Source organism: Pogoniulus pusillus, chromosome 1, assembly GCF_015220805.1.
Source record: "Pogoniulus pusillus isolate bPogPus1 chromosome 1, bPogPus1.pri, whole genome shotgun sequence".
Lineage (NCBI taxonomy): Eukaryota > Metazoa > Chordata > Aves > Piciformes > Lybiidae > Pogoniulus > Pogoniulus pusillus.
The window spans coordinates 13,147,738-13,171,487 of NC_087264.1; the positions used below are offsets into that span (position 1 = coordinate 13,147,738).

Consider the following 23,750-nt stretch of genomic DNA (forward strand, 5'->3'; position numbering starts at 1 on the left):
CTCTCTGTCTGGCTGCTCTCCAGCCACTCCGACCCCAGCCTGTATCTCTGCATGGGGTTGTTGTGGCCAAAGTGCAGCACCCTGCACTTGGAGCTATTGAACCCCATCCCACTGGACTCTGCCCATCTGTCCAGGTGGTCAAGGTCCCACTGCAGAGCCCTTCTGCCCTCCAACTTAGTCACATCTGCCCCCAGCTTAATGTCATCTGCAAACTTGCTGATGACTGACTCCATGCCCTCATCCAGATCATCTATGAAGATGTTAAAGAGGATGGGGCCCAGCACTGATCCCTGAGGGACACCACTAGTGACTGGCCGCCAGCTGCATGTGGCATATCCTGCCTACCCAACACACTGTTCCATGGCTGAGGGTTTGAAATGTAACCACGTTACTCTGCGGTTAACGACTCTCTGATGATGCTGTTCTGCAAGGAGGAGCTATGAGCAATCAAATCAATTTCATCTTTTTTGACTTGTCTTCATTCAGTTATGACCTTCGCACATTCACTCAGTACACTCACAGAGTTCCTCAGACTTTAAAACCAGCACAAATGCAGGTGTTTAACAATCTACACACGTTGTTAGGCTGCTGCTGTGTCAGATGGGGAAACAGATAATAGAAGTTCTCTCCTTCCTTTGGGAAGTGTTTTGAGGCAAGAGAGTAAACCACACTGCTGCTTCAGACAATCAAGGTACATGCAAAATTAGGAGCAAATGAACAAATAAAGCAAACAAACAAAAAGGATCAATATCTGTTACCAGGCTAACCTCAAGCCTTCTCCTTTCAAAGCTCATTAGACCTTGCTTATCATTAAAATTAATATTCCTCATGTGCTGTCTAATTGGCCAGTTTTCCAGCTGGTGAAGTTCTACTTTAATGTAATTGTTTCCTAATGAACAATGCAGGTAACAGCTTCTAAAAACTTCCAGAGAACACAGTACAAAAGCTGTATAAAATGAACAGGCTGTTTTGTTTGGTTTTTTTTACCAAGCTTAAAACCTTTCCTATTTTACCAACTCATTCATTTAATTTATTCTCTTGGAAAGTAAATTATATACTTATAATAAGGTGGGATGTTTCCCTTCCTCTCTTCACTGGCATCAGCTTACAGAAATTGGGTTAGAAGTAGATGATCCTTGTGGTCCCTTCCAACCCTGACTGATTCTAAATGGAATTATACACAATCTTTCTAAGCACTGGAGTGTCCTGCAGTTACAGAGACAATCCCTGTGTGCATTATTCCTCACTGATCAACAGCTCTTTAAAACAGGTTCCAAGGCAGGAGCTTCAGCATTGCAAAAATGGATAATCACTCAGTGAGATGAAAACTGCATTATTCTGCTAGTCTCATTCAGCATCCTGGCCACAGAGCGCACTGCCGTTTGAGAAATCACGTAAAATGGGATCAAGAGATGTCACAGGATGCACTGTTGTGACTGGATGGTTGGACTGGACGATGTTGGAGGTCTCTTCCAACCTGGTTGATTCTATGATTCTATGACACAACAGCAACGTTGCCAGGCAAAAAGAAAAAATAAATTAATGTAACAATCTTCAGCAGGCTCACAAAGATGATGAGAGGGATGGAGCACCTCCCCTATGGAGATAGGCTGCAAGAGTTGAGGCTGTTCCTCCTGCCAAAGAGAAGGCTCTGGGTGGACCTCAGTCTTCCTCTATGTAAAAGGGGCCTACAAGAAAGCCAGGAAGGGACTTTTCACAAGGGCTTATAGTGATAAGAGGGAGAATGGATTGAAGTTTGAGGAGGGCAGATTTAGACTGGATATCAGGAAGAAATTCTTTACAGTGGGGGCGTTGAGACACTGTAACAAGTTTGCAAGGAAGGCTGTAGATGCCTATGCCTGGAGGTGTTCAAAACCAGACTGGATGAGGCTGCTGTAATGCACAGTATCCCTGACCATGGCAGGGGTATTGGAACTAGATGATCTTTAAGATCCCTTCCAACCCAAACCATTCCATGAAACTATGAATAACATCTTTGGCAACAGTATTAGAAGAAGACAGGGAATAGCCTATGGAAAGACAAATCTACGATTGTACCCATTTGGAAGAGGCATCATATCCAGATGAGCAAACAAAGAGGCAAAAAACCCATAGTTGGGCAGTAAAACAAAAATACAGTACCATTCTATGAATTAAACCTACACAAAAGATGATCTGCCAGCTCTCTCAGCACCCTAGGATGGATCCCATCTGGTCCCATGGACTTGTGAGGATCCAAGCAGCTCAGCAGGTCCCTTTCTTCCTCATGGATTACAGGGACTATACTGGTCCCTGACTCCATCTGCCAGTTCAGGAGGCCAGTTGTCCTGGAGGCAACCTGTCCCACTATTGAAGATTGAGGCAAAGAAGGTGTTAAGCACCTCTGCCTTTTCCTCATCCTTTGTCACTTTTAATTTTCTACTGTAATCACCATCTCACAGGATCACAGGATATTAGGGGTTGGAAGGGACCCAAGGAGATCATCGAGTCCAACCTCCCTGCCAGAGAAGGACCACACAATCTAGCACAGATCACAGAGGAACACATCCAGACAGGCCTTGAAAGTCTCCAGAGAAGGAGACTCCACGACCTCCCTGGGGAGCCTGTTCCAGTGCTCTGTGACCCTTACAGTAAAGAAGTTCCCCCTTGTGTTGAGCCGGAACCTCCTGTGCTGCAGCTTACACCCATTGCTCCTTGTCCTATCACAGGGAGCAAGTGAGAAGAGCCTGTACCTCCACCTCCTGGCCAGCCTTCAGATACTTATCAACATTCATCAAATCCTCTCTAAGTCTTCTTTTCTCCAGCCCAAAAAGCCCCAGGTCCCTCAGCCTCTCCTCATAAGCCATGCCCTCCAGTCCCCTAACCATCCTTCTAGCCCTCCACTGGACCCTCCCCAGCAGATCCCTGTCCCTCTTAAACTGGGGAGCGCCCAAAACTGAACACAGTATTCAAGATGAGGTCTCACCAGGGCAGAATAGAGAGGAAGGAGAACCTCCCTTGATCTGCTGGACACACTTTTTAATAGACCCCATGATCCCATTGGCCTTCTTGGCCACAGGGGCACATTGCTGTCCCATGGATAACTTGTTAGCCACCAAGACCCCCAGGTCTCTCCACAGGGCTGCTCTCCAGCAGGTCACCTCCCAGCCTGTACTGCTGATACATTGGACTGAATGATTTTGGAGGTCTCTTGCAAGCTGATTGATTCTATGAAACAAACCCAACACCTTATTTAAGTATAACTCCTGCATTGTAAATACTCATTGTAACTGAAACAGCACATTCAACCTAGGAAATATTCTAAAAGAGAAAGAGGTAAATTATTTCCATTACCTTGGAAGTCCTTACATCCCAGGCTTTAACTTCTGGGCTGAATCCTCCACAAATGAAAACATTTGACTCTGTAGGGTGGAACTTCAACGTGCTGATCCTAAATTCATTTTTGTAACTAAATACTTGCTTCCCTAAAATAAAGTGAGAATATGAGATTAAAATTTGAGCAGAAAATAGTTTATGTTATTATTTTCAATTTAGTTTCAGAAACACCAAGATTGTCAAAGGTGATGTGATAGTTTGAGCCTAGCTAGAATGTTTTGGTGAGAACTAAAACACAGGCTGTGGAAGGAAAACAAGGTTCATGTCTGTCTCCTTCATAGGCTTGCTGAGATGTATAAGAACAAGAATCCAAACACAGATAAGGGAGTCCTGCCACTTCTGCTGGGGAGCTCCAAGCTGCATTTCTCTCTCTAGCCTCTCTGCCGTTTCTCTGATTAATCCACTTTGCTTCCTAACCCCCTGGCCAAACCTCCATTCTTCCTTGGGATTGGGGTAAGGTTGAGGGAGGTGGAGGGGTGAGGGGGGAGAAGATGAAAAGGTTGTTGGGAGTCCCTCCTGGGGACTCAGGTTTCTGGGAGGGCTGTTGTGTTTCTGTATTACCTTTTACCTTATATATTTCTGTCTATAACTGTATATACTGTAAATATCTGCTTGTATATTGTGCCAGATGTAAATATAAGCTTCATTCATATTTCCAGAGCTGGCTGAGTCTAGTCTGGGTGATTTCTAAAGTGTGGGGGGGAACACCTAAACCATCACTGTTAGGTGAACAACACTGAAAATAATGCACACAGAATTTTTTATGTGCTTATTTCATTATTTGGAGCAAATTTATCTGATTTCATTATCAGTTCCATTTTCCTCATAAGCTGACCTCAACTTACAGAGCAAATATGCTAAGACTTGTCAAATTATTCATTTGAAAGAATGGAAGAGAGATTTTACTTCATCATGGACTCTTAAAGGTAGCAGGGACAGGGAAAACAGACTGAAGTGAGGGTAAGGGAGGAGTAAGTGTTGCTCTACACAAACAATGGTGGGTTTTGTTTCTTTTTAGAAATAGTCTTTACCAATGCAAGATCTAAAGGGCCTCTCTGCCACTACTGAGTGAAAGACTTAATTTAGTCCACAGTTTCCTTCCCAGAAAATAAAAACATAAGGGCAACAGAAGTTTGCTCTACAAGTCCTAATCAGCAGCGACCATCTCTCACCATGGGATCATTCAGTATGTCAACAGCTATGGAAGAAAAAACAAACACAAACAACAACAACTCCACAGGGAAGGAAGAAAGTATTAAAATCATCAGTTATAGGAGCAACAAGGTATTTTTCTCGTGTACACCACTACCAGGGTTCATTTGCAGGCTTTAAAAAAGCGATATACACATGCATCTAACTCTCCACAGCACTTGAGGAAATAACTGAGTTTCTCCATGGAGGCTTACCAGTCAGTTTAACAGCACCTTGCCCCAGAAGAATTTGGTTCTTACTAATAAACACTCTGGGAGTATAATCAACAAATTTTCAATGGTACTGTAGCCAGAAATGAGCAAAACTGCAGCCAACCTGTCCTAATCCTCTTGAACATCTTTATAAAGGATGTTTCAAGCAGACAGTAATCCCCATAAAATGTGCTGCTCAAATAAATGTACAGAAGTCATTCACTGAAATTATCACAAACATTAACTGTGGAATTTGCTTTACTACAACATATTTTTCCTCCACAGACTTCTGAAAACTGATTTCTTTTTTGGGAGGGGTCATTCTGCTCTCTGGCCCGAGACATAAGAAAGTCAAGTACAGCACAACCAAAGAAAATATTCACTAAATTCAAGATTCATTTTATTTACTAACTACAAGATGCTATCTTTTCCTCAGACAAAAAAAAAATATTGATTTAACATAGTTTGTTATTAATTGGTTCATCTTTCAATCTCATCCACAAATACTTCCAAGTAATCCTTTGCTTGATATTTTCTCCAGAAACTAAAATTCTTTCATTTCATATTACATCTTCTCATTTTTTAAACAGGAGGGGACATTGAGTTTGCCTTTTTTGTGACTGCCAGAGGCTTTTATCTAAAACTTCTCAGTTACAGTCATTAATAGAATCCCTCTGTAACAATCTCAGTACTATAAACTCGACATTGCAGTAGATAAATGAGTTATGCAAACAATCTGAGCATCTTATTCACCTCTGTACTCTTTAACCTCCTTTTTCCTATTTTAAGCTGTTACCTTACTGTTTGTTGCAGATATTAGCCATGCTAACCTTATGATTGTTCTGAGGAGCAGTCACAACACATTTATCTTAAAGGTTCATCCTCTCCAACTAATAGTCTTTCTTACCCCAATATGAAATGCAGTCAAACATTTCTTTTTGAAACTCAAGTGTTTTGAAGAGGCTTTATTAGGTGCATACATTAAATTAATTCTGCCATGTCAGAGAAAATGAGGAAAAGATTGGAATACAAAAGAGCAAAGCAGCAAGACTGAGCAAACTCAAAAGAGGAGGATCATACCAGTACAGAAAGGAAGCTTTCTGATGCGCTGAAATTTATGCACAATACACATAACCTAAGTCATACAAACATGTCTGAACCCAGCAAAATGAGCTCTGCTAAAATTCTTATGAATACATCCCTTAGACTCTCTCTTTTCAGATAGGGCTGCAGGGCTGAAGCACTGAGACATACTGTCTATGGCTATGAAAACTCTGTTGCTGTGAATCTTTCAGAACCTCAACAAAAACATTCTTCTGAGCGATTAAACAGGTCACTGTGGAAGATGACATGAGGCAAAACAGCTTGTGCAATTCAGTATTCTAAACCAAGGAATCTAATGCTTAGCCCTCTTCTGTACAAGTTTTATTTAGTATTTTAGCACTACAAGCAGAATTTGCTGATTTCTAGGCTGTAAACATGCTGAGACAGAATCTAGCCCCACAGCTTCAGAAATCTGAGTTCAATGTTTACTTCAGACCCTGCTCCACTTTTCTGGAAGCTTGTATTAAAAGTTATGTATATTTTTCTTTATAATTATTCACCTTATTAACACTAAACATTCAAACTCTTGGGGCTTTGATACACTGCCAAAAATATCCTCTCAACAGAAGATTCCCTTCTTCATAACAGGGTATAGTAGGTGTAATTCAGCAAGCTTGCATAAACCTTTATTGCATTTTAGTTCCTAAAGACAGCATAACAAAGATTCAACCAACTCTTAGACTGTAGAAAATTACATCCTCTGAAAATGTATAGAAGGAACATCTGTATCACAAATCATTTCTCCATATTAGAGTTTTTTATTCCAAAGCAGGACTCTGTCTTTTAATTTTCACAATTTCAGTAAGAATACTACATCACATCAGTGTGTTTTATATTCACAAAGTACTTGAATTCAATCCTTCACTCATTAAAAGCTCAACAGAAACACAGAATTACACAGAATTTCTTAGATTGGAAAAGACCTTCAAGATCATCAAGTCCAATCATTAGTTTCATGCTGACAAGTCTTTAACTAAACCAAATCCCTCAGCACAACATCTAATCACTATGAATCGCTCTGGTTGGAGAGGACCACCAGGATCATCCACTCCAACCTTTATCCCAGCATCCTTCATCACTAGACCATAGACTCAAGCACCACATCCACTCTTTGTTTAAACACCTCCAGGGACGGCAACTCCACTACCTCCCTGGGCAGCCTGTTCCAGTGCCTGACCACCCACTCAGTAAAAAACTTCCTCCCAACGTTCAACCTAAACCTCCCTTGATGCAACTTGAGGCCATTTGTGTCAGGGGAGGTTTAGGTTGGAAACATACACAGTATGAAAAAAAAAGCAGTCTTTAAAAAGACTTTAAACATATATTTCTGCTCCTTTATGCTGCAGCCTACCATGATATTGCTCAACTAAGAAATCAGCTATTTTAAAGGCTATTTAACATTGAATCTTCCACAGAACATCAGCACAGTTACAGAGCACAGGATGCTTCTGTAACTGTGTTCAGTGGTCCTCAGGTTCACACCCCTACCTGTACAATCCAAACCCATTCACTTCCTCACGCTAAACTGTAAAGAAAAGCGAAGCCTAAGACATCCAAGGATATGAGAGTAATCTTGGTAGGCAGAATGGATTTCCTTAGTGTGTTTACAAAGAGACACAAGACAATGTGTTAAAAAAAAAAAATCTCATTACAGTCACAATCTCTCTCATGCACAACAGGGAGAAGAACATTAGATTGATCAGGCTTAATTTGTTCTTACAAATCAATGTTAGCTGTCACTTATCCATTGTCTCTTGGCATGCTTACAAATTGCTTTATTATTTTTCCGAGAACTAAATTTCTATTGAGTTTACTAAGTTTACAAAGTCACAAGTTTCTGACGTGCAGAAGTGGTTGAAATATTAAATCATTTTATCTCTTAATCTTGAAAATGTCCCCAAAACATTTTTCTCTCTTCTTACTGCAAAAACTATGCTGCTCCCTCCTAGCTGGAGAGTGACCACTAAATTGCTTTCAATGTATGACTTTAAACTGTTGAGTTTTGGGAGGAATACCTTTCACCTTCCATCAAAGATACCTACATGCAGTCAAAAGAAAAAAATGTATTAAAAAAATGAAAGTTACACTTTTTTCTCAGGTGTGACCTAAAATCTTCATGCATGTTAAAACAGTATACATCTACATAGTACTACTAGAAGTGGAGGAATAGCAGAACAAAGTTACAGCTCTCCTGAGGCAATGTTTATGTATGGGCATTAAAAGTCCTATGTGAACAAATACATTAAAAAACCTGAGGATCAGGCAGAGGAGGATGGAGGTACAATATTTTCCATTAAGATACTCTCAAAATAATATAAAAACACCCAAATTTAGAAAAAAAAAACCCCAAGCAACAGAGATAGAAGTGACCACATTATACATAATCTAAACCTTCCTTCAAAACCAACAGTTTGACTTCAGTATTGTGGCCATGGTAACATTAAAAACTTTCAAAATAACAGGGAATTTAAAGTCCCCATTAAAACTCTGAAGAAGCTACATCTCCAATCAAGCTCAGCCCATGAACTACAATACAACTGCAGCGTTTGGCAGCATAGGAAACATGCCAAAATTTCTTGGAACGTTCTCTCTATCATAATATTAAAGCAATGAAAAGTATCTACAACATGCATATTGTATCAACTCAGCCAATGTTCTGCCTATGCTATTGTACCAATTCATTTGTGGCTAATGATAAATCCACTGATTAATAAAAACATATTGCAAAAATAAAACAGATATAAATAATTTGTAAAAATACAATCGCCCTTCTAAAGTTGGTAGAGCATCTCCATTACATCTGGACATAGCAGAAGTAATATGTTAAATGTTCTTGACCTAGAATTGTTTTAAAAGCAATTTTTTTCCAATGCTCTCTGAATATAGCAGTACTTGATACTCTAAATAACAAAATACCTTAACTATCACCAGTAGAAAATGACTGTGAGTGTAGAGTTAGCAGAGGTGAACATAACCAGAGAGTCTCCCTGGTTCAAACTGCTGCATTATCATCACACCTGTGGAAAGCTTTCAAAAAGCTTTATAAAAACTACCTGGAAACTTAAGTGCCTCAAGTTTCCCAGGAGAAGGCATTAAGTGCCTCATGATGCGGCAAGAAGTGCCACCAACATCATGCTCTCTGCATATCTGCAAGAGATCCTGCCAGAACTTCTTCAAATCTCCATGCCAAGAGGAACCAGGGTCAGGTCAGAGATTGCCTGCCTCTTTCCCAGCACCCTGGGAAGATCTAGAAGCCTCTCAACAGTCGAGCAGTTCCAACACTGCCACAAAGGAGCCAGGGACCATCCTGCAATTTCTACTCCACTGCAGTGAGTAGCACAGACGTTCCCTAGGGCTCCAGGCTACCTATTCATAAGTGAGGCAAAGCCATCTTGTGGCTGAACTTTTCCAAGTTTCTGGTTCTCCTAAATGAATGAATTGCCCATAAGCATCCTTGTGAAGATTTTCCCAACCAAACCAGAACCCAAATTTAACTAATTTGCATATTGCTGTGGGCAGGATTTTCCAGAAATAAAATTAACTACATATTTTATAATTCCTGCCTTGTTAATTGCCCCAAATAATTCAAGTATCTATACTGAAAACTAAGACAAAAGAAAAATGAGACTTCAACAAACATGACTAGAAAAATATTCGACTTGAGTATACACAAGATAAAAGAAGATAGAGCCTTAAAGACAGCAGCATTACTTATAAAATGACACTGGTATGCATTTACTGCATTTAAACACACTGGTAGTTTAGTTCAGTCTAGCAATGGAACATAATTAAGACTGAAGTCTAAAAATGTATCTAGAAGTCTTTTTTGAAGGAACAGTTCTAACATCTATCTGAAGTTAAGATAAAATGAAATCATCTCAGTACTGATTAGGAGTGAGGAGGGATGAATGATTCAGTGAACTAATGTAAATCAAAAACTTATAGCTGCCTTTGTTTTTCAAATGGAAATGAGGCTTTTTATATCAAATTTATTTGGATTCCAGAGGCAAATTGCTAGTCTTGTTTCTCTGAAATTTGTGAGAAGTACGAAAAAGAAAAAAGAAGAGAGTAACTTTGTAACACAGAGTGAAATCAGAAACTGTCTTGCATGTATAGGAAATCCTGTGACAGTTTAGACAAAATTAATAATCTGTATTAATTTTTATATCCAGGCAATGATTCTTAATAACTATGAAAACTGTTCATTAACATAAAATCTCGCCAGAAAACTTATTCACAAGGTTCAAAATGCAGAGTTTGGAAATTTATACACTCAGGGAACAGGCAAAACTAGAGCACTTATTTTTTAAAGTGGCAAATGCAAACATTATACTGGAAGAGAAGATTCCTGAAGTTAATTATACCGTTTATCAGTTAGATGGACACAGGAAGCCCCTTTCTGCTTATGGCAGAAGGCAATCAGTGAATTACAAGTATTTACTCACAAAATATTATCAGACAGTACCCAAAGCATGTGGAGGGGTTGCTGTCAGTGGTCTCAAAGCTGTTAGAGGCTTTGGAGTTTCCCAGGCTCTTTTCTCAGGAAGCTGGGAGTCTGTAGCACAGTCTCTGACATGGTTCCTCTTGATTCCTGATTCAGCAGAAGCCTTGCAGAGGGGCAGGCAGGATGCAATGCAATGTGCAGTCTTGGCACAATGTCACACTGGCTATGCAGGCCGGCCACACACATGCAGGCATTTAGAGCATGTTCCTGGTAAATTCGAGGCAGTGGAGTTTACAGGCATCTTCAGGATGCAATGAAGCAGCAGCAGGAACACATTGTGCTACCTGCTCATCCCTTTTTATCAAACCAGCCCAGGAGTAATGGGCCTTTGGACATAGATTAGCCAATCAGAATGGCACTTTACCAAGCTTCCCCATATTAGGTGAAGCCAGGGCTTTTGTTTTCATTTCCTGTGGTTTCTTCACCCAGCACAGGAGGAGGAGGAGCAAGGGAACATGCTTGGATAAGCCACAGTCCTTAGACACGGTAGCTCCAGGTTCTTTGTCCTCTTTCCTGCAGCTGCTTCTCCCCACAGTAGAGGCAGAGAGAGCAGAAACCCATGCCTGGGCAAAGAGGACATGGATAAGCCTTTTTTTTTTTGGCCTTTCAAGCCTACCACAATGCCACCAAAGTGCCTGTCACTCATATCTGACTCATCCAAATGAGGCATGTATCGTTGAAAGCTGAGTCCAAACATCAACATTACAACTGCGGTTCACAGGAGCTACACGGAATTCTGTGTTCTTGAAAAAAGGCAATATTGAATATCTGGTATTTTCAAGGCTTATAAGCATTCATCTTGTCTTTACACATACATTATACAAAGTAGTTAGAAATCCTACAGAACTCCCAAGTCACTAAGGAAAGAACCATTTATAATTTTATCTGTTTTGAAACTTGGAATTTTTTACTGTTGTCATTAACTAAAAACACCAAAAATACCTTCTTTCAAATGAACCACTGCAATTAGTTCTAGCCAGATCACCACCATCCCGTTACTGGTTAATTAAGTCAATGAGACATCAGAAATTAAAGCATATGACTAATACTACACATCTGTGTAAGTTGTTCCAGGATTTTATAAAAGGAGAATTCCCCAGAGTGGTCCTTTCAAATGACTCAGGCACATAAAATGTATTCTACTGCTATACTTTATAAGCACTGCAGGCAAAATTAAATCCATTTGGATTAGTCAAATTTACTTACATGAGACTAGAAATGGGAAAGTTGCTGCAATGAGAACATAAATTTTCAAAGAAGAAAAAAGGTCTGACAGACCTCACATACTACTTCTACATCAGATATGTGAAGCTCCTTTCTCTACTACAACATGTGGATATTCTTGACACATCAATATTCCATAATTGTTTCACATGTTTTACATTCCCAAACTACATGAATTCAGTCATCACTGACTTGAAATACATCTGCTACAACAAATGTTGAAAAAAAATCCTTTTTTAGGCATGGAAACTAAAAAAAAAAAAAAGATAAAAATCTTCTTTTTACGTGAGTAACATTCACAAATGTCCTTGGCCATCTTCCCAGTTCATCAGAATAGGACTTCTGCTCTCCACACATTCACATATAATGCACTTTCTACTTTTATGTAAGACAAGAAATAGACAAGAATTGCTTGCAATTTTAATAAATACTTATTTTGTGGTCTTACACCATTGCAGCAGTTAAACATTTAAAAATAAATTAAGGGGGAGGAAGAAAATTTCACCTCTTCAGTAGACACAGTACTATTTCATGCCTAATCCTTCAGTTACTCGCACATAGGGGTGCCCTATTAGATACAGCCCCAAAGAACGCAGCCATATGAATGCTGACAACATACATATAGGAAAAAAGAAATATAGCCCATAAAAGCACTTAAGTTTCTGGTGGAGACATAAGGAGAGCAAGCATCCAGGAAATTAGTTAAGGTCACAAAATCAAATCTCAAAACAGATTCACAACTACATCAAAGCAACACAGGTTCAGTCTCAAGGTTTCATACCAGAATTGACATCTCTAAGGTCTCACTGAGAAAGTAGAAGATAAATGTAAATTTAAAAATCACCTTATTAAGCATAAACTGAAAACCAACTCAACTGAGAATGAGGTACAAGCCTAAGTTTAAATTAATCATGCCTAAATGTTACTGAAATCAGCCTTAAGAGGATCTTCAAATGCTTTAAGAAGTGATCAAGACAGAGCATTAAAAAAATGCACATTTCACTCTATTCGTCTACACAGCACCTGAGAACAGAAACTATACCTGAACATGAGCTCAAAGATATTTCATTTTTTAAAGTATCTTCAACACCCTTAATTGATGAGATTTTTTTATTTGGTTGGGTTTGGTGGTTTGTTTGTTTGGTTTTTTTTTTTGTTGTTGGGTTTTTTTCAGTAAGAGCAAGTTTCAACAACTACAACTTTGGATTCCATTAGCTTTCTTTCATTTTGGCTTTCATTACATTTCTTTCTTCTAAAAATACAGATAAACATTTATAGATCAAAGTTATCTGGATTCAAAGGTAGGGCTATAAGGCACCCTTATATGACCTTTACCTGTTTCAACATCTGTTAAATGCAGCATGGAATCAAAGCCCCCACTGAGGATCCTTCTTCCACAAGATGACCACTGGGCAGCTCGAACAGCACAGGAGTGACAGGAGTATGTTTTTAAACAGCAGCCTGTGTCTACAGCATCCCATATCTTGAAAAAAGAAAAAGGATAAGGACAACTTTAGCAAGAATCACAATATTTTTTATCAATGCACTGATAAGTAGCTGCAGCAAATCATCATGGTTGAGAAAGATCTGCATTCCAAAGTCATATCTGCTAAGCTGTAGAAGTCTGTTTGAAATAATTGCACGGTTGATTAGAATTAGGGCAATTTATTAACAGGGCACAAATTAGCAATACGTTTTTATGACTTGTATTATTTCTTGAAACGTCTAAATTACTCCCAACAGCAATTTATGCTATAATTTCATATTCACATTGCTGCCCTACCTGTGTTCAGGGATGTATCCAAATATAGCCCCACTTAAAACAATTTTTCTTCCAAATTTTGTTTCTATCAGATCTTGCTTTTCATCAAGTAAGAGGGATTCTAGGATATCATAGCTTCCACACCTATCTAAACTATTATCATATTTCTTGCTCAGTTCATAATTTTAAGTAGAATTTTATCTTAACTTCACTGAACGAAGCAGACAAGAATATTATCACGCATGGAGACTGGTCCAAGTCATCTCAACTTACAATTTCTTCTGGACAGAATTAGGTTGATGCTGACCACTACTTTTATCTAATTTGAAGTATGTAACAACTTTATATTTTGCAGAACATAAGTAGTCCTGCTCATATTCTAACAATCATTTTTAAAGAGGAAGGCAATTCTTTCCAAAGACCACACTTTAGAAAAGAAAACTAGTATGAATTACAGTTTCAGTTACCAAACAGTCCACAATAATCAAAATCCCATCCTTTTAGTGGTGCTCTTTTGGGCATAGTCTTAAGATAAAATTAAGCATTCAGCAACAAATTACCTATATAAAGATATGTTCACTTGTGTGAGCACTGGTAAAAGCTAAATTACAAACCTTTATGATTGTATGATACAATATAATACCTGTTTAGCTGGATACAAAATTCTGTAGCCATGTCCATAAATGCCACTTTGTATTGCTTCTAATACTAGTGCTACAAATAAATAAACATTTTGACAGTGTTTCATGATAGTTTTATTGCAGTTTCAGTAAACTCAAGGCAGCTTATTGCTTTCAAGGTGCTTGGAACACCAACCCTATGAGGAGAGGCTGAGGGAACTGGGGGTGTTTAGCCTGGAGAAGAGGAGGCTCAGGGGTGACCTCATTGCTGTCTACAACTACCTGAAGGGACATTGTAGCCAGGTAGGGGTTAGCCTCTTCTCCCAGGCAACCAGCAATAGAACAAGAGGACACAGTCTGAAATTGTGCCAGGGTAGGTATAGGCTGGATGTTAGGAGGAAGTTCTTCACAGAGAGAGTGATTTGCCATTGGAATGGGCTGCCCAGGGAGGTGGTGGAGGCACCGTCCCTGGAGGTGTTCAAGAAAAGCCTGGATGAGGCACTTAGTGCCATGGTGTAGTTGACTGGCTAGGGCTGGGTGCGAGGTTGGACTGGATGATCTTGAAGGTCTCTTCCAACCTGGCTGATTCTATGATTCTATGATTTTACTTCATGGTTCTTCTCTATGATTAGTTATTTTCATCTTGCAAAAACCTGCAGGATGAAAACAACACCGCCTATGAGCTTGAAAGTTTATTGTGAATTTTGTCTGTTCTAGTCCATTTCTTAGTATCACCAGACTAGGCAATTAACAGAAAACATTAAAAAAATTACTTCTAAGTGCAATCACAGAATCACAGAACTTCTTAGATTGGAAAAGACCTTCAAGATCATCAAGTCAGATCATTAGTTTCACACTGACAAGTCCTTGACTAAGCCAAATCCCTCAGCCACAACATCACTATGAATCGCTGTGGTTGGGAAGGAATCAAACTCAGTCTCCACGTATCTGACATAAGAACACTGAAGTTAGTACCAAAATAATACTGACTGCATGTTTGTGAATTGTAAAGGTTATTTAAAAAACAACTGGGTAAAGCAGAAAACAGAAGTACATATTTGCTTTCTTCAGCACAATTTACAATGCAGAAGAACGTAAAGGCAGAGGAAAAAAAAGCAAGGCTTCTCTTTATGTATTTTTATCTACAATTACATTCTATTCTTACTGGACAAAAAGGACTTGCTGACAATACCATTATTACATAGTCTATGCTTACAAGATAACATTCTGTTAGAGAAAATTATTTCAAAGCAGCTTCTACCAAGAGTGCAGATCTGTAATGCAAAGCAACTAATTAGTATTAATTACTTGAATAGTCAGTTAAGACTGAAATTGTGATGGTCATACCCTAAGTACTCAACTGTATGCACAAGAAAAGAAATCAGGAAAAAATTAATGTTGAACTGCTTTAAAAGTAAATTTCTCTGCTTAAATGAGTTTTAATGATCATTTCAAGCTTCACAGTTCTAAAAAAGTAGGGTTTATGTCTTGGAGGGCTTTTAATACAAGGAAGCTAATGAATGAATCAAGATGAAAGAGAAAACGGGTGGTACATGCTTCAGATATTTTTCTGTCATGTTTTAGTGATTAAGTATGAAAACTTAATTTTCACAACAAGGATGAAATAATGCAAGTTCAACAGCACTTCTAAGGTCCTCTTGTTAAAAAAAAAATGGCATTCCTAAAGGTGCACATTTCTCCCCATTATGTGAAATGGAATAAATGATTGACACTTATGGCTAAGCCCACTTGACCATACCCAAAGGAAGGAACACCAAATACTACATTTTTCTCCATTGTTAGGCTTTCTGTCAGCTCTTTCAGCTCAGGTAATGGCAGCATTGCTATGTCTTCTAGAACTAGAGCCACATGGACAGGGCAGTCTTGACTGAGGAAATTCATGCAGTTTATTGCCAATTAATATAAACTTCTAATTGCAGATTCAAGTACTGAGAGGAAAAATACCAAGAGTTAAGCAAGCACCTTGGGGAGCACCTTCTGCCTCAAGGCCTCCTTTAGTCCCACATTTCACCTCCCTTGCACCTAAGCCCCTCTGCAACTGTTTTCACCAGTCTTCAGGCTTGGTGCCTTCCACATGTCCTCACTAGGATAAGGGCCATCAAAGGAGGATTGGGTGAGGGCAAAAGGTTTCTCGTTGCCTTCCCTTGTATGTCATGCGTTACACCCCCTGTGCTTTGCTTTTTCCTGATCCTCTGCTCTCCATCTCTTCGTCTACCTCCTTCCATTATTTTCTGTGTGTCCTCTCTCATATGTGTCCTTGTGGCTGCCTTCTTTCTTCAATGTATGAAGAGAGGCACCATTGAAGTTTTGGCCCACAGTCAACTGCTTTCATCCATTTCAGAGCATGATGGAAGCAGCTGCAACAGCACAGGGCAACTCACAACCTCCTCTCACACAGGCCACTCCTGCAGTCACTGCTACCCAACCCCACAGTTAATGCTCAATACAAGCCATAAGTTCAAACAGAAGCATTAGGACAGTCTTCCATCAAGGTATGGTCCAAAGCACTTCTCTGGAGTGTACAAATGTGCTTTTAAGTAATGCTGAAAGGTGTAACTTTTATAGCTTCACAGAGCAACAGATAGAGAAGTTAACACAAGGCAGCAGAAGAGGATAGTAGACCCTGTCCTGCTGTGCAGTAGCACTCTGCAAGCTTTATCTGGACACCTTCATTCCTAGGTATGATTCAAAGTGACCCACCAAGGATTTTTCTTTAAGCCTCACATCTGGTGAATTTAGCTCAGCGTAACTTTGACATGTTAACTGTTTGCCCTGCAGCAACAAGGATACAGTGCAGCACTTACCAAGAAGCACAATTTCACAGCTTAAAGTTTCAATTCTAATTTTCCAGAGAAAAAGTGAAGCTCTACTTGCCTCAAGAGATTTTTTTCACTCCTGGTACAAAATAGAAGACAAGACAGTCCCTTAGGAATTAGGGGACTTGTTATTTCTTGTTATCAAGTGAAACTGATTATGTCTCCTCTGCCAAACAGGAATGTGAATTAGACTCTTCTCCAGAAGATCCCAAACTCATTCTTCTGAGTGGCATCTACGTAAGAGCTCAGCAAAAGGATTTGTATCCAAGAACAACCTACGGAGAAAGGAAAGGCTGCAACACTATGACTGAAAAAGTCATAGACTCAACCAGGTTGGAAGAGACTCCAAGATCATCCAGTCCAACCTAGCATCCAGCCCTGTCCAGTCATCCAGTGTGATGGTTTGGGCTCTTACCCACCCCCCCACACTTTGTGGAATTGCCCCAGCTAACTCAGAAGGGACTCCAGGAATATAAATGAAGCTATTTATTTCACAGCAGCAAATATACAAGCAACTATTTACAATATATACAGTTATATACAGAAATATACAAAGGATAAACAATACAGAAGCACAACTCCAGCTTGCTTCAGACTAGCACATCTAGACCATGGCACTCAATGCCTTTAGCTCTAACTTCAACATAAGATTTTTTAAGAAATTGTCTTAGAACTACTTACAAAGTTGTATCTTATATATCAAAGGCTGCTGAACTTCTGCATTTATTTGTAATAAATAAAGGTTTACAAAATAAACTCCTAAGTTTTTGGTATAAAGGCTTGTATATTTACTACATAAAAGATTATTCATGCAGAGGGAATAGCTCATTTGAAAAACAAGAGAAGCTGATATACATGTATCTCTTCCATCACAGGCAACTGAACACCCAAGTATAGAACTAGACACTATCATGCATCTGTCAAAGGAAGACAGATTTTTATTCAATTGCTTTTACCAAAAGACCAGCTCTTTTAAGTGTTCTTGCTTGATTTAGTAACACAGCTCTTATACAATCTCAGTATTATTTCTAGAGGAAATTCTCATTACACTTGAGGTTGATCTTTTATCTTGTGATATCCAATGTGTTTTTTAATTGCCAAGATGAGAAGTTAAAAGCACACTTTTCAGCCTGATACTCTGAAGATACTGCTTATTGCCACACATTCAAGCAATGGTTTACATCATAAGCAGAAACCAGCCCATCCTTTCCACCTAAAAGAAAACCTCAAAATAATGACATGTGTAACTGTTGTTCACAGAATGAATCAGGATGGATGAGACCTCCAAGATCATCCAGTCCAACCTATTACTCAGCTCTGTCCAAACAACTAAAACGTGGCACCAAGTGCCTCAGCCAGGCTTTTCTTGAACACCTGCAGGGGCAGTGACTCCACCACCTCCCTGGGCAGCCCATTCCAAAGGCAAATCACTCTCTCTGGCAAGAACTTCCTCCTAACATCCAGGCTATACCTCCCCTGGCACAACTTGAGACTGTGTCCCCTTGTTCTGTTGCTGGTTGTCTGGGAGAAGAGACCAACCTCCACCTGGCTACAGCTTCCCTTCAGGTAGTCATTACAAAAAAGTCACATATTACTGTATTATCTCCTCCAAATCTACAATTACAAACAAAATAATTCTTCAACATTTTAAAGAAATAAACAGCCAATACTCAAAGCTTTGAGCCTGGCTGTTTTCAAAGACCTTTGTCAATGCCTTCCCAGTATTAAGGAATCATGAACACTCTATTTTTTCCCAATTTTATTACAGTTGGCTTAAAGGTGTCGAGTCAAATCACACTTCAGTAGTAGTTCTTACTCTTCTCTACTTCACTACTCATAATACTGCCTCTCCATTTGTTTTCTATCAACTGCTTTCATTTGATTTCCTGTCACATTATACAAAGTAAGGTAATTACATAGTTATCGGCTGGGATTAATGTATGGGGCCAAAACGGCAGCTAGAAACAGCCAAGTGACAAAATTATACTGGACTGTTGGGGTTTTTTACAAAAGCAATTTTCTTCTTACTTTATCTGAAGCATGTTGCAATTCAACTGCTCCTTCAGATTCTTCACAATATTTGAAATGAAAGGCTTTAGAAGTTGCTTAGTTTCCCATATGGTTTAGGAATGTGAAAATATAGCAACTGGCATTTTAGGTAAAACAACTGGACCTCCTCATCCTCGAGATCAAAAGTTTACCAAGCAGTATAACAGATGAGATTTATTAGAGGTTATTGTGCTAGATGAAGCTAGCTAGAATGTTTTGTTGAGAAGGACTAGATTACAGGCTGTGAAGAGGAAACAATGGTGATGTTAACATCACTCTTATGCTTGCTGAGATGCATAAGAACAAAAACGTAGATAACACAGTCACTGTCTGGGCTTTGGGCTGAACTTCTCTCTCTCTCTCTCTAACCGAACCTGCTGTCTGTGTGACTAATCGATCTGCTTCCTCATCCCCTTGTCCAACCCTCAAAACTACCTTAAACATAAGGCAAGATCTGGGGTAAGGTAGAGGAGTGGGAGGAAGGTGGAAGGGTGGTTGAGAGACCCTCCTAGGGACTCAGGTTTCTGGGAGGGCTGTTGTGTTTCTGTATTACCTTTTTAACTTGTATATTTCTGTATATACTGTAAGTATCTACTTGCATATTGTGCTAAGCTGTAAATATAAAGCTTAACTCAATTTCCAGAGCCGCTGAGTCTAGTCTGGGTGATTTCCAAAGTGGAGGGCGGGGAGGGGGCAGGTAAAACCCAAACCATCATATCATTATACTTGTCAAGATTCTTTTTTCTGACTGAAAGTTCTCAGGAAAACAGCCTGAAAAAATAAACTTTGAGTTGAGGATAATAAAAACTCTCCTGGTAAAATCACAGAAGAAAAAGCAGGGCAAGTACTTGAAATTCAGGTAAAATAGCAGCCACAGAAGAATGTTCAGATGATCTGCTATGACATTAGCCAACTCGTAGGACACAAAATGTAAGGAGAGTACGACATAGGGAGAGTAACTAAAGTAACATGAGAACTCATCAAGCATACGAAGACAGACAAATTAGAATGATAATGAAGAGTTCCTATGATTATCTATAACATGCTGCCTCCAAGCAAATTAGATTGCAGTAAAGAAAATACAGCAGCCTTAGTTTTGGAAAGATGCATCTATTCAGTTACTAATTGCACAGTGAAGCCAAGAACAATGATTCAATTGTAATAAATTAGAAGTCAGAAGCAAGTACCCGGAATTAAGTTGCACACATTTTGAATTTGCATGCATGAAGGAACTACAGTAGAGCCAATGAAGAATACTAAACAAGAAATTAATTTCTGGAGTATGCATAACAAAATTGTTTTCATTTCAATGGAACATCAATACTAAAACTACAAAACTCATCCCCTTCAGTTTAACCAAGTTGTGCCAAGTTATTGCCAGCTTTCTCTGTCAATGACTCCTACTGCATGAACGACAGCAAGAAATCTTCATTAATTAGAATACAAAGATGGCATTTAAGAAGCAGCCCTGGCCAAGGATGATGTGGGAAAGCACTGAGTTACAAGAAGCATGAAACATTACTGTGCTTTGACTGAAACTTGATGCATCCTTCCAATGCATACTCAAGTTGTTCTACAGACTTGTGAAACTGAAGAAACATGAACCTCTCCTTTCACCTCTCTTAGAATAACATTGCTCCCTGGTATGTCTGAAGGACAAAACTGTTTTGCTTTGGTTTAATTGTAGAAATCAATTAATCTCTGAAATTTGAGTATGTTGCAACTGCTAATGTGCATACATTCAAGAACATTATACTCCCTGAACCATATTGCTTTCTGGTCAGTATCTATATACTGTATTTTCCACACTGTTTACAGAAAATCATGTCTCTTCTAGTTTGAAAAGCAATTTTAAAAGGGTCTTTGAAACATCATTGTGCCAGAGGGTAAAAGTAGAACCACAGAATCAACCAGGTTGGAAGAGACCACCAAGATCAGCCAGTCCAACCTATCATGCAGCTCTGTCCACTCAACTAGACTATGGCACTAAGTGCCTCAGCCAGGCTTTTCTTCAACACCTCCAGGGATGGTGACTTCACCACCTCCCTGGGCAGCCCATTCCAATGCCAATCACTCTCTCTGGCACGAACTTCCTCCTAACATCCAGCCTATACTTCCCCCAGCACAGCTTGAGACTGTGTCCCCTTGTTCTATTGCTGGTTGCCTGGCAGAAGAGATCAACCCCTACCTGGCTACAGCCTCCCTTCAGGTAGTTGTAGACAGCAATGAGGTCCCCCCGAGGCTCCTCTTCTCCAGGCTAAACAACCCCAGCTCCCTCAGCCTCTCCTCACAGGGCTGTGTTTCAGGCCCCTCACCAGCTTTGTCACCCATGGAAAAGTTACAAAAAAGATCATAGAATGTCAGGGGCTAGAAGATACCTCAAAAGATCATCTGGTCCAGCCCCCCTCCAGAGCAGGATCACCTACAGCAGGTCACAGTGGAATGCATCCAGACAGTTCTTGAATTCAGAAAGAGAAACTCCACAACCCCCCTGGGCAGCCTGTTCCGGTGCTCTGTCACCCTCACAGTGAAAAAATTCCTCCTCAGGTTCACATGAACCGCCTATGCCTCAACTTCCACCTACTGCCCCTTGTCCTGTCACTGGGCATCACCGAGAAGAGGCTGGCTCCATCCTCCTGGCACTCCCCCCTTACATATTCATCAAGATGGATGAGGTCACCCCTTAGTTGTCTCCTCTCCAAGCTAAAGAGCCCCAGCTCCCCCAGTCCCTCCTCATAAGGAAGATGTTCAACTTCCTTAATCAGCAGCAGAGGAGCTGCTGCTTCTTCAAATTCCTTGCTTGGATGAAGTGCAGCTCCAGGCAGAGTTACAAGCACCCTGTGGGTATGTCTACTCAAACAGCATTAAAAACAAGCCACTCATGAAAACAGGAACATTCTTTTGTTTGTGGAATTGAGGAAAGAGAAAGCCAAGAAAAGAAGCAGCAAATAGCTGAAAAGCAATAAACAGGCAAGCATAAGATGTGGTAAGCCTCTGCTGGCCCCACGTGATTGAAATGAATTGAATCTTGAATGGGCATGTAATGTAATATGTATAATTCCTAGAGTAACTACTGGAAGATTTAGAAAGATTTATTGTTGTTTTGATTTGTGTCTTCTTAAAATAATGATTTGAATATTACAGCTTTAGTAGAAGGTGAAACCTGTGGAAAGAAGAATCACAAAATGGATCACTGTCTCTGCACTCTTCTATCTAAACATGCAGTGAAACTGTGTAGAATCTCAGAGCTAAGACCCAGGGAAAACCCAGGTAAGGTCTATCTTAGGAGTATAACCTGTAAGAGTTAACAAGCTTATTTTCATACAGCTATGAAGGACATAAATGGATGTTTGGATTGTTATGTAGACTATGACAACAACAAAACCAAACAAAAAAAGCCCACACCATTTTTTCATGAGGATTCTTTAAAGCTAGACAAAGATAACACATTTTCAGATGTGTTGAACGTTTGCTCCAGGAATGTTTAAGAGTGCACAAGGGAACATATTTTAAGTGACATCCATCTTCCTAATCCAGACACAGTGTAAGAGGCAGATATCAGTGCTGTCATTTGAACAAGCACAGATTTCCACAAGCTTTTTTTCCTGTAGCTGACATAAACTCAAGTAACAATCTTACTAATCCAAAGCATAAGACTAGTGGTTGATGAAAAACAATCACTCAATCACAGAATGATAGGGATTGGAAGGGACCTCTAGAGAACATTGAGTCAACCCTCCTGCCAAAGCAGGATCATCCAGGGCAGGCTGCACAGGAATGCATCAGGTGGGTTTTGAAAGTCTCCAGAGAAGACAACTCCACAACCTCTCCAGGCAGCTTGTTCCAATGCTCTGTCACCCTCACAGTAAAGAAGTGACTGCTCTCTTTGAGGTGGAACCTCCTCCCTTCCAGCTTGCTCCTCCTCCTATCACTGGGCACCACCAAAACCAGAACAGCACTTTTGTCTTGACATCTACCCCTCAGATATTTATAGATGCTAATAAGATCCCTCTCCACCTTCTCTTCTCAAGATGAAACAGCCCCAGTTCTTTTTGTTACTGCTCAAGTACCTGAACAAGAGTTTGTATTTGGATAGTTTATTACACTACTGTAGGAACCAGCAGAATGGAAAGTAACAAAATATAATAAATTGAATAAGCTGACACAGCACAGTCTCGCTTCAGGTTTTTTTTCTACCCAACATTTCAATATGTTTCAAGTATATTTATCAAACCAATGAAATGGAAAAATCTCTTTTCTCTTGTACCAAAACCCAAAAGTACAGCAGCACATTAGATCTTAAGATAGATCTTATTTTATAGGGTGCCTTACCCAGGCAGGAGCATAAGGAGACACTGAACTGCTGAAGCAGGTCTGGAGAAGAGCCACAAAAATGATCTGAGGGCTGGAGCATGTCCCCTGTCAGGACAGGCTGTGAGACTTGAGGTTGTTCAGCCTGGAGAAAAGAAGGCTCCAAGGAGACCTTACAGCAGCCTTTCATCACCTGAAGAGGGCCTACAAGAAAGCCAGGAAGGGACTTTGTTAAAAGGCTCATAGGAATAGGATGAGATGGAATTAAATGAAGCTCAAGGAGGGCAGATTTAGACTAGATATTAGGAAGAAATTCTTCACAGGAAGGGTGGTGAGACACTAGAACAAGTGCCCAGGTTGGTTGTGGATGTCCCATCCCTGGAGATGTTCAAGGCCAGATATGATGAGGCCTTGTGCAACTTGGTCTAGTGCCAGGTGTCCCTGTCAATACCAGGGAGGTTGGAACGAGATGATCTTCAACGTCCCTCCCAACCCAAACCATTCTGTGAATCTATGAACATCAGCATACTGCAAGCCAAGTACTACTAGAAAAAGTTGGTG

General features: G+C 39.9%; 1 protein-coding gene across 3 annotated transcripts in view; it reads right to left on the reverse strand.

Moving 5' to 3' along the window:
* WDR25 (WD repeat domain 25) overlaps positions 1-23,750 on the reverse strand; it is a 76,104-nt gene that overhangs the window by 18,395 nt on the left and 33,959 nt on the right. For all 3 annotated transcript variants that reach the window (XM_064174179.1, XM_064174101.1, XM_064174010.1), the window contains exons 3-4: positions 12,946-13,093; positions 3,334-3,464 (exon numbers count right to left, since the gene is read on the reverse strand). In XM_064174179.1, coding sequence (XP_064030249.1) covers positions 3,334-3,464; positions 12,946-13,093 — 279 coding nt within the window. The remainder of the gene's footprint in view (positions 1-3,333; positions 3,465-12,945; positions 13,094-23,750) is intronic.